The sequence below is a fragment of the Pholcus phalangioides genome, unplaced genomic scaffold (genome assembly GCF_987345545.1).
Source record: "Pholcus phalangioides strain wild (caught in Gottingen) unplaced genomic scaffold, Ppha-v1.0 ptg000020l_1, whole genome shotgun sequence".
Taxonomy (NCBI): Eukaryota; Metazoa; Arthropoda; class Arachnida; order Araneae; family Pholcidae; genus Pholcus; species Pholcus phalangioides.
This window is the reverse complement of record NW_028301613.1, coordinates 10,896,056-10,908,761: the sequence shown is the minus strand read 5'-3', so window position 1 is coordinate 10,908,761 and position 12,706 is coordinate 10,896,056. Positions and strand designations below refer to the sequence as shown.

Below are 12,706 nucleotides of genomic sequence, written 5' to 3'. Positions count from 1 at the left end.
ATTCGAACCGATTTAGGGAATTTCTTCCTCATACAAAAGAATAACATAAATATGGAGATTTGTTTACTTTGTGATGAAATACTCTACAAAAAATACACATAACCATCTTTAAATAGCTTGAAAAATTATTATTTTGAAAAATGTCACAGTACGGTTTGTCCCTTAGGAGTGTAAAACGCAAAAAACATTAATAAATTTAACGAGATTTGTTATTTTCCCCTCATACAAACGAATAACATAAATGAGATAGTTTTACTGGGTATCTCAGGATGAACAAAGAAAATAAGGAGAAAAAAAATACAGAAAAATGGAGTAAAATGAAATTTTAATGTGATGCAAAACTATTTGAGTTACTTCTCCAAAGAAGATTATGCACTTGGCAAGTGAAAATTATTTGACAATCAAAATCAAACAACTGACCTTCAAACGAAATACCATGCCATTGCAACACTGATTCATGGAGGAAATGTAGCCACATAGATCATCAAGACTCTGGAGTAAGAAAATAATAACGTTAATAGAAAATAATAACAAAAACAATACAACAATTGTTTTTAGCAGATTACATAGATAATATCAATTTAAAAAAAGTGGTACTTTGGTACTTGTCTGCGATCTGTTCCAGAACTTGCAATAAGTGCTGAAACCAACATGTACCAGACAGAGTTTGCAAAAAAAAAAACTGTCCAATAGTACCCCTCAAGATATGCGCATGGTAAAAATGCTTTTGCTCATGCAAAATTCTCTCGCGAATATAGAATTATCAAATTCCAGTCTTGGGGCCTTTTTCTTATGCTCTTCACAAGTATAGGCAACTGTATTGGACCTCTACCTCTACTGTACTGTAATGGTAGAGGTCTGACAGATCTCAAGTGCAAGGTCACCGTTGCAATAAGAAAATCTGTATTGACATCTGAAATCCATAGGTGATTGCTAAATGGATTTTCAAAAAATCGCATACAAAAATATACTATTATATTAGTTCATTAATAATACAAATACAATGCCACAACAGGCAAATTGCCCAACGAGGTGGCTGACTTAAGAACATCATGGATCCCCGAACCCTTTTTTACCCTACCTACCTACCACTGCTACACCACACATGCACCCCGCCCACAACCCACCCGCGGAACCCCCAACGAATCGGTACATGCGGGAATGTGCGTGTACGTGTAGTGAAACCTGACGTGAAGTTTTTTTGTTTCTCTGTAATGCTTGTTATGTGTGGTGCTGCCATCTGCCACCAGTTTTTCAAATTATGAGTGAAGTGTTATGATTGAATGATTTTTCGTTGTATGACTGTTGCTCTCTGTGGCGAGACTTTTTAAGGGGGAGATCGGCTCGCATTTGCGCCTTGAAGTTGGGAACCACAGAAAACCAACTTCAGCCGACCACTGATTTGTTATTGTTCATAGTGCCTATGAACAATAACAAATTGTGTGTATAATCTGTCTTGTGTTGGCAAAATATCTAATGTGCATGCAAACAAACTTCATAAAGAAGTTCCTGGTTATACTGTCTCTCTTTTCTGATCTTGCTTTTGTGTTGTGGCTAAAAAAAGTCAAGAACCCGTGGGTTATATTATGTGTTTAGTACTTATATATATTGGTTCTTTATGAGCCAAAATTTTTAATTCTTACAACATTTTCTATTCTTGGAGTACAATCTGATTGCTTTAAATGGTGTAAGATGGTACAAGTGGTTCTTTCAAAAAGTTTTGAAACAGTGGCCTGTTCTTTCATATTAAGTATCGTAGTTGTTAAAGTATTTACACTATACCAAAGTTTCTCATTCTCACCGCCTTTTCTAACTTAAGGCCCGTTTACACGAGGCAAGTGCTTTAGTTAGTAACTTAATTTGAACTTACCGATTCTTCTTGAAAGTGTCCACACGATAAGTGGTAAATAGACGCTCATTGGATAATTTTTACGGAGGTGAGCACAGTTAGCGCATGCGTGCTTCAGTGTACTCAAATCCACGGAGAGAGAGACGCATAACGCGCGGGAGAATAATACATGTAGTAATAATTTTTTATTTATCTGGCATTCAGAGAGGTGCTTTTTTTAAAGCTCATAGCTTTCGTAAAGATGGATGAAGATGATCAGGTAGAGCTTACGAATACTGTGATCACAGCCACATTATATGATATTTTTTTTAAAGAATATAAATTTATTTACTTTCACTTACCCAAGAGGGGAAAAAAGAATATACAACATATAAACTTATGGAAGTCATCAAGAAGAAATATAAGATTTCTCTATTTCTCCTCTAAGTTGTAAATATTGATTATATGATATTTTAATCGAAGTTAAAGAGGAGATAAATTATGAATTATGTAAGCCGAAAATATGGGAGAAGATTCTTGGCATTCGTAGGAAATTCTAAGGGTTAAAAATTAAATAATAAAAATTCATTAAACATAAAAATTATTTTCGAATTTTCGAAATTATTTTTTAATTTAATCTATAGAGATGATATATCTTTGTTAAATATTTGATCATGTATTTTTACAGCAGATGGCAGCAAATTCATTCTGGACAAGAGAAATATTCGAAACCCCCCTCCAGTTTTTAACATATAAATCCTCCCCACCTGATATATATTTTTGAATCTTCAATTTTTTTCAACTCCTGACATCACGTCGACAGAATATTCCATAGCTTTTTCCAACATTGAATAATTTTTAGCTTGTTTGTTAAGGTAATTTTCATTTCTATAGTTCAGCAAACATTCATGGCGAAGATATTTTTCAACAAACTTGAAGCTTGTGTCCTCTGGCCACCTCACCATCCAATATTTCCGCGGAATTCTAGCGAAACTTCAGGAGACAACGGAGCATGAACAGGTTCACGCCTGAGATCAAAATAAACCCCCTCCGTGAGAGAGCAAAAAAACCCCTCCAAGAGCGGCAGGTCACGCTCACTGGCGTATGCACATAGGTCTACTTTACCGGAAAAAATAGAACTGTTTGTATTCACTTACCAACTAAATCACTTGTGCACTTGCCAACTAAAGCCGTGTAAACGGCCCTTATCGTCTGCATACATTGTATCGTACTTGACAACTTAAAATTAAGTTGCCAACTAAAGCACTTGCCTCGTGTAAATGGGCCTTTAGGGATACATTCTGATGCTCTATATTCTAAGCAAATTCATGAATAACAGTTGCATCACACACATATGTGGCGGTGGTGTATTATCTCATAGGCTTTTCTTTTTCCCTTCACAAAGAAGCAGCAACAGTAGTGACTTCTCAGAGGATGATGTCACTCTCCACTATCCATATGAAGACTTTCTACAGCTGGCTGATGCAAAGATATATTTTAGGAAAGAGAGAAAATTCTACTGCCCTTGTGCAAAATCAAACCACGTCCTTTCATTTTCCGGGTGAATGCCCTAGACCACTAAGGCAACGAATATCTCAATCTTTCCTTGGAGATCATGTGCACTGCATGGGACCATACATGGAAGGTCGAACCTAACTCAAGCCAATGCTCACAATTGCTGACAATGCCACCAGATGGCGACTTATCACCAGACACAGGCAGCCGCTATCCAGCTGCTGCCTGTGTCTGGATAGCGGCCAATGAGGCAGTTGGCTCTACGCGTGCGGTTCGGATGATGTGGTGGTCTTCTCAACGACTGGTCTGTCAAGGCCGTCCTGAACCTGGTCGACGTGTAAATGACGTCTCTTCTGTCCACTGGTCCCAACACCTCCTCACAGTAAAATCAGAACAGCCTAGTTGACGAGCTACTCGCCGAGCTGACCACCCAGCTTCCATCATCCTGATGATTCTTCCCCTATCGAATTCTGACAACTGCTCACATGGTCTTCGACGGCGGCGTAACAGCATGTCTACCTCTGCATTTCCTTTGCAAACGATTAAATACACTCTAGCAAGCTCTACTTACCTGTTTTATACTCCAAGGAGAACAAAGTTCAACGCCCTCTAGTGGCATTACGCAATGCGCAATCACGCTGCATTTCTAATCATTTGCATATCTGCCCAACATGTACCTTCAGGCCAACTTTCGTTTCGATCCCACAATTATTTCTTGGTGCGCAAATTTTTATGGCAATGAGTGTATATTAAAAGTAACTAGAGAAAGCATATTTATTATAAAGTTAATAAAAGTTCTTAAACACAAAATAATTCTGAGTTTAGCTATAAAATAACTGAATTGCAAAAGTTAATTTTTATCAAAATGTCAGAAATATTTATAGATTAACATGGAACTGTGTTAATTACATTAATAACAATTTAATTTTAATTTGTCATCAGAAGTTTCAATGATTTTCCAGAAATTTTGTTTTTACTATTAAAATCAGTTCAAACCAAAAACCCCAGTTTTTGGTTTTTCTAAAAAAAAACTTTTTTTTACCAACCCTCCTCATTTGGAATAACACCCATATGTATATAATCTACGTATATATAATTGATTTTCTGTCTGTCTGTCCAGGTGTCTGTGTATATTCTCTATACAAATCTATAATTTTTAAACCAACTGTTGCCAAATTTAGCACGTATATGAAACAGGATCTAGATTGAATGATAGGCTGATTTAAAAGTTCGTACAAATAGAGCAAATGCTTGAAATGGGCAAAAACCAAAGGACAACAATGGAGGAACTGTGCAAAGCTTTCTTTTCACAGTATTACTTCAGTATGATACGAAGGCATCAGTATCATACTGATACTTGGTATCAGTATGATACCAAGGATTAACAACCACACCAAATTTCTTCATCGTTTCTAACAATAAATGAGATTTTTTTTAAGGGGTATTCAAAGTGACATCTGCATCTTGTCCAATGAAAATAAATTCCTTTACACGCTAGAGATTTGATCTTGAATCTCTATGCCAAATAAAAACCAATTCTGTGATATTCAACTCATTTTTTCCTCTTGGATGTTGTACGTTGTCATCTGGTATAAATTACCACTGATCTAAAATTTCGTCCTTGTCACTGTCACACTCACAAGAAACAGAGCATCTGAGAAGTTATGAATCAAAAAAAGATATGTATATCCTCTCTTCTTCAGTGCATAACATACTAAGACGACATGCAAGCACTTTAAAAATGGTGTTCCTTCAAGACTACTTTTGCACTGTGCAAAATAACAAGGTCCAATGTAATTAAGTCAAGAGGAACCAGGTAGTTTCACTGCACTGTCCATTTCCAGAGCTTTGTAAACATTGCTTATGCCTCCACATGTCCTACAAATACAGAAGACAACTGAATGCTATTAGGTAACATCAGAATCTCAAAAACGATAATAGGCTAGTACATATCCAACTGCTTTGTTATGTATGTGAACTATTGTTTCGCACAAAATATGCACCACAATTATGAATCATCAATGTGAGTTACAGTACAATGAATAGTCAAAAAGCACATGAAGTAGTAAATATAGATGTACTTTATTATGGAACTAGCTGATATCCGGCAACGTTACTCGCCCTGTAAAAAATTTACATATATATAGCTTATTATTTCTTAACCAAAAAAACTTCTGCATCAAATAAAAAAAAATTACTTTTATTTTTAAATATTTCAATTAAAACTTCAGGCAATTGCTTGTGGATACACAATATTTTTGTTTGTTCATCTGGTGTGTAGATGTAAAAATTTTTGGGATTACCAACTCGCGACGTAAAGCTCTCCGTGTGAAAAACAGGACTCAAGTAGGTTGATACCTGCCACTGCTAACGACTGGCCTTGCGCTTTGTTGATTGTCATGGTAAAAGCTAAACGAATCGGGAACTAATCGCTTGAAAGTGAATGGCATTTCTTCAGTGATAATTGGGGTATGTGGAATGAAGACGTCTTCTCCTCCATCACATCCAGTTAGAATCGTTGCTTCAATTATGTAATTGTGCAATTTCTTCATGCAGAGTCTGTTGCCATTGCAGAGTATTGGTGTCTCAAAATTTCTTAAAACCATTATAGGTGCTCCGACTTTGAGGGTCAAGTTGTGTGGTGGCACACCCGGAATATCCAAAGAGTTCAGAAATTCTGCAGGATACAAAACTGTCTGTGCTGTGTCTGTGACAGTGTCAACTGCTTTGTAAGATGTGGAGTCTCCTGGAATAATGTTTGGGATTTTTTTAATGATCTTGTTCACACTGTCATTTTTCGGTGCCAGAATTGCTCTCTCACAAAGCCACTCATGGTTTCTGTGAATTTGGTGAATGTTTGGGAAAACTGTCAGCAAAGTTCTTGAACTGAGTTTAACAATTGCGAATTCCATTTGGGAACGTAATCAGTCCGGTGCTTGGGTCTACGGGAATTCTTCCATTGCCAAGTTTCATCAACTGATGTGAAAATGATAGCAGTGCCGAGTCATTTTGCAGTTGAACTCTCATGTTGGTGTATAATGATAATTTTTTTAACTTCGTGCCAGAGTGCTGATGATTTGAGGCAAGCATTGAATTCTTCAGCTGGCGTTAAACATTTTTATTGTAAGTTTTGTCGTCGTAGTTGTTGTTCTCTGTTGTTAGTGATGTCATATGTCCAGCTTGTGCAGCGAATATTATTCAAACGTCTTTAAAGCATTCTTTTAAATTGAAACTATAACTTTACGATGGGCCGTTAATGAGATAAAGGCTGCATTAGCACTTACAGGACACCCTGTATATAGGCTAGCAAAATTACCCGGTGCTTCCTGGGTTTTCCTCAATTAATGGGAGGATTGGAAACGTGACAAACCATTATAAAGGAATAAACTGTTATGATGGCAGAATTAAAGGTATGACAAACCATTATAAAGGCATATATACACGTCTGAAATGCATTGTTAGGGAACCACGGTAACCAAAGTAAACGTTCCGAAAGTGATCGTTGAGGCCCCAAAACCCTTGTTGCCCGACAGTTTTTCGCCCATTTCGGGCATTTGCCCAGCTCTGACGAACTTTTATAGCCGCCTACGGTTCATTCCAAGTCCTGTTTGGTATGTATGAAAAATCTGGCGACAATCGGCCTAAAACCGTAGATTTTGTTAAAGAACAGACATACTTTCACATTTATATATAAGATGCTTATGTTTTATCATTTGTCCTAAAGCCCCCAGCAGGTATAGATGACATTAGTCCTCCAAGTCAAGTAAATCTAGAACCTTAGTTCCATCCAGGCAGAATGGCCTACTCAAACCATTGATAAAATGAGTTTCCAAACCCTCGAATTGAACAAAAGATAAGTTAATGAACCAAGTGGTCTACATACAGCACATATACCCTGGGGGCTGGGGGAAATTCCGTTTCGGCAGAATTATCAATTGCAGTCTTATTCAGGTGATTCTCCCTTCATTCAAATAAGTGAATTTTTTTTACAGGATTTGGTGGGAAATGCAGGACAAAAGTAGGACAAGTGGGTGCCCTGCTTATGATTCCATAACAATTCATCCCTGAACATGGAAAAGGGTCATTCATACAAGTTGAGTGGTTAACTAAATTTCAAATCATCTAGTGCTCTATAATCTGTGCCAATGTAAGTAATCAAGTAGTGAATGATCATTGAATAATCAGAGGCTTCGAAAAAAAATTATATATATAGGTCCACTGCTATAAAATATATATCAGGGCAGGACAAATCGGAAAAAAAAAAAATCAAGGCACCAGAAAAATTTTTTACCCGAAAAAATGTTAAAATCTCTTCTTCAGGGCATATTGACCCTCTTTCATGCTGGCAGACATGCTACTATAAGTTCCAAACATTATGTGCTGTTCTCAGCCTGCAATTTAGTAAATATACTAAGAAAATTCTAGGTACAATACTAATTTTTTAATCGCCATGACAACCTGGCACCTCGAATTTGTCCAGCCCTGATATATATATATTACTTCTGCTATTTGTACCCCTTTAAGTACTGAAAAAAATCGAACTTATTTCTTGCACAAATGAAATTTTTAAATTTTTTTCTGTCGTTTTGAGAGTTTTTCTAACTTTTTTTAGAGATGTAAAATTTTCAAGTCAGGAGAATAATTTTCAGGAGAATATTCTAATCAAGGATAATATTCTAATCAAGGATAATATTCTAATCAAGGATAATATTCTAATCAAGGATAATATTCTAATCAAGGATAATATTCTAATCAAGGATAATATTCTAATCAAGGATAATATTCTAATCAAGGAAAATATTCAAGAATATTCTCTGGAATATTCATATATATCAGGAATTTCTATTATAAATAACTTGCGAATATTCTTATAAGTTCTTGATGAGAATATATTCTGTTATTTATAAAATAGTTATATATAATATGCTTGAAGAATATTTTCTGGAAGGACTACTTTTATAAATTACTGGGAATATTATCGAAAATAGTAAGAATTATTTCCAAGTTTTAAATATAATAGTCCTTCAGAATATTATCCTCGATGACAATATTCTCCAGTTATAGAAGTCCTTCCAGAGAGTATTTTCAAGAATATATGTAATAACATGTATTATAAAAAATAATCTTTATAAAACAAAAATGAACATTCTCGATTATTCTCCAATTTTTACATCCAGGAGAATATTCTCACCTCACATCTCTAATTTTTTAAATATTAAAAATATTAAAAATTTATTTTTTCACACATATTTAATTATTTAAAATCAAAACTTTTTATTTCTGACAAACAAAAAATGGGTTGATAATACAATTAGTTTAGTAGTGTAATCTTAGTTTGAAGTGTTTTCAATTCTTTTGCCTGGGAATTGCAAAAATGCATCCCGTAACAGAGTAGATAGATATGTTTAAGTGACAGTAAGCCATCTCAAAGAGGCTATGCAAATGCCTTTTTATTTTCTTAACAATAATACACACAATGTGGTAACTGTTACAGAGACTTCTCTGTGGCATTTGAAAAACATCCATACTAAGAGGAAATGCAAAAAACACATCTCCCTCATGGTTTGAATTTTGGCTTTGATAAAATGTTTAAAATCTGGTCAAAATGGACATGCTCAGCAATGTGTTATTCATAGGATGATTTTCCTTTTATTCCAAAATCTTTTATTGCTTTCGAATAGTAATTTGATATTGGTATACCTAGTTTATGCCTCTCACATTAGTGATCGAGAGTGGATTAAGAGAGGGGGGTCAATAAAATCTGGAAAGTTCTGGAAGAAACCCATTTCTGCCGAGACAATGCAAGAAATGGAAAAACTGAAAGAATAAGCACTAATTATTATTTAGTTAAAGTACACATAATTAATGCTTGTTATTTGCTTGTTATCACCTCATTGGTTGTGAAATAATATCAAATATGTTTTAAAAACCAATATTTTTTTAACATTTAATTTAATTATAAATACATTAACCAAAATTAGCAATATACAATTTTCTAATAAAGCATACATATCAAAACAAATCATTTCAATATTAATCTGAGTATACAAAATATAAAAATATTACATAATTCAAAGTATAATTTCCACGGGGATGAGCGGCTTCAAAGAGCACAATGTATATGGCAGAAATTATTCCAAGAAAATGACTGACACCTTCATCTCTTTTCCCTATATGTACTTGATGGTCGCGCACATACAATCAAAGATAGACGCAATTAAGCATACACTATACAATTGATAAAAGCAAGTTTGTGAGTAAGGAAAAAAGAGGCCTCAGAATATATACATGGACTGCGGTTGTCGCAAAGCTTATAACTTTTTCCAGAAGCTTGTGTTCGTTTTATATTATCATTGCTCTTCTCTACCACTTCAATACTGTTATCTTCATACCCTATAAGTGGAATACTAAATTATTTTTTCATCATGTGGTCAATATTTTTTCTAGATATTTTCTTTTCCATAATATTTGATTGATGAGTACATATTTTTTATTTATGTTCATACAATATAAACTACTACTATTAACATTTGTTTATACAGTATTAAGTAATACAGTTGCCTCCACAAACCATTCATGCACTATTCTAGCCCGACCAACAATGTGACGTTTTTGGGCTAACTTCCTTAGTGGCTGGAAGTGGAAAACCTGTTACAGCCTCTCCAGGGCCCGACTTTGATATGACAAGCCATGGAGAAAGCAGAAATCATGGGGCTCTTGCAACTTAGGTCAAAGATGTTTCATTAGTCAATGAATATGTGTTTCAACTTCCGGGCCCCCAAAATTATGATAACAGGGAGCAAATCCCCTACCCATGCGGAAATTATGTAACATGACGACTTTATTAAATTAATAAAGAACCAGGAAATGCAAGACAAACGTTGCAATTGCACCTTGTTCGTATCTATACACAGAAATTTGCAGTATATTTAATTTTTTTTCAACTACCTTCTGGTAATCCGGTAATTTCAGTACTTCATCATAACTCTAGTCTTATGTGCGCTGGATTAGTGAGAGTCTACTATATACTTTTTGAGATCTTTGAAGCGATGTCATGTTAATACTGTATACCAGGAGCAGTGATTTTGCAAAATCTATATATATATGTATGCATTAGAAAAACTGCTGCAAAGTATATCACTGATTATCGTACTCTGGCACATGACATTAGTTGCCATCGGGTATATGAAAATGGTAGTTGAAATAATACCAAAAACTGGTTTACATGCTCGAATCAATATTTTATGTACTAGCGCCGGATACATATGTAGGCAGAGAAAGTGGAGCATGAAGACAATCATCCCCTCCCTGTTCAGTGGAAAAAATTGTATTATTGACATAGATGGCAGTGTGGAGGTAGAACTTCGCTGCCTGCTCCCTTTTACTATATATACACGCTACATCTGTGATTCGCAACGCCAGTCCCTCAACCCATTCGAGGGGTCTGCATTCACTTATAGTCTGGTATTTAAAATTTTTACATGCCCCCCCCCCCCCCAAGATTGTTAGACAATAGATTCATTCAGCCCTGGTTTCTTCCCCAAACAGTAGCATAAAATTACCTAATATATTGCGTCAAAACATCACTGCAGGAGACGCTGGGGTTCATAAATTTACACCTCAATCACACCTTCAACATTGAATTCATCAATTATCATTACGATAAGTGTGCAGAATGCATTCTTAAATAACAAAATTCATCAAAATTATGAAAGTCAATTTCAGACTCTAGAATCAACTGCTTCTGAATTAGCAGGAAAGTGGGGTATTCCTTTCAAGTACAAAAAATACAGGATGCGAAAAGAGAGCTTTTCCATGATGAGATCACCAAAGATGAAGTTGTGCCGAATAGTCTGAGAAACTTCATCTACCTAGTCTCACTAGATTCCATCATTAACATCTTAGCAGAAAGATTCAGGCAGTTCGAAGAAAGAGCATGTAACTTTGTCTCCCTGGATCCGATTCACTTTTTTGAAGACGACGCAAAAGAAAAATCACTGTTTTGACTGAAAAATACAACAATGTCTTAGATAAAGACGAACTGATGAAGAATTTCTTTCTTGTAGAAACCTCTGCAAAGATATATCAGACGACATAAAAGCATTGAATATCAGCACAATGCTAAAATTCATGATTACACATGGAATGAATGCAATTTTTCCAAATATGGGAAAATGGTACAGACTTTATCTAACTTTGCCAATCAGCAGCTCTTCTGTAGAAAGATCATTCAGCAGGTTAAAAGTTAGAAATCTTATTTAAGATCGACCACAAAAGAAGAAAGATTAGCGGGATTAGCTTCGTTGTCGATAGAAAGAAAATTAGCCAATAAGCTTGATATTCAAAAAGTAATTTATCACTTTTTAAAGATGAAAAAGAAGTGGAAAAAATTCTGATTATGAATTTTGGTCTTGCAAAAATTTGCGTCAAAACTCAGACAGGAAGTGGATCACATAGGTTTTAATTGAATTGTTTCAGCTTCACTTATGAGTGCAAAACTGTTGCATAAAAAGCCCATGATAAAAACAATATTACATAGTTCTAGAGACCCATAAATATATTTTTTCACTGTCGTGACCAGTTAAATTTTTTTAGGGTTTTTGTTCCGCATATATATATCTTATAGTTTACACCACACACAAACTATTATTTACATTTTTATTTTCAGTTAAAAAAGTTGTGAAAAATAAACACGAAAACAAAGCATAAACAAATTAAGTTTTTATTGAAATTTTAACAAGTTTCTTTGTATACTTAATTTTTTTAAATTGCCCCTAAATGAGGAATAAGGCACCTTATTATATTTCGCTCCCACACTAACAAAAACCTGGCTACACCACTGGGAATCGTCATAGGACTGGTGTATGATCGAGAGACATTACCTACACAGGAAGACCAAAGCTGCTGGAAATATTTTTAATCGCAATGTTTTTCATTATTATGAGTGACTATCTTCATGAGGTGAATAAGAGCATAAATGACATAATTAGGTAGGCATTACACCATAAAAGTTTGTTCATAAAACTTGAAAAATGTAACCAATAAGCAGATCAGTTGAGTTCACTCACAAATGTGCTTATTGGTTACATTTTCAAGTTTTGTAAAAGAATTTTTATCAAACTTTTAGAGTAATACCAGCCTTAGACATTTTAAATTGCATAAAGAATTTAAAGATTTAATGTAGCAACTATAACCCATTTCTAAAGCACTCTATATATCAGCTACAGAGAGAGTTTACACCAAATTATTATTTACATTTTTAGTAGCAAATAGTGCTGATTCTTGTCGTGAATGAAAAGGGCTTTTTACAAAATGCTGACTTGATGCCTTGTTTCCAGGGTGAAAGATTAAATTCTGAACAGG

At 34.8% G+C, this 12,706-nt stretch overlaps 1 protein-coding gene across 5 annotated transcripts in view; it reads right to left on the bottom strand.

The window, feature by feature from the left end:
- The window catches only part of Cog6 (conserved oligomeric Golgi complex subunit 6), a 209,964-nt gene that overhangs the window by 168,322 nt on the left and 28,936 nt on the right, over positions 1–12,706 (bottom strand). For 4 of the 5 annotated variants that reach the window (XM_089248666.1, XM_089248668.1, XM_089248670.1 and 1 more), the window contains one exon: positions 421–492. In XM_089248666.1, the coding sequence (XP_089104792.1) occupies positions 421–492 (72 nt within the window). Of the gene's footprint in view, positions 1–420; positions 493–9,631; positions 9,737–12,706 lie in introns of all 5 variants that reach the window. The other variant, XM_089248669.1, reaches the window with a different exon arrangement.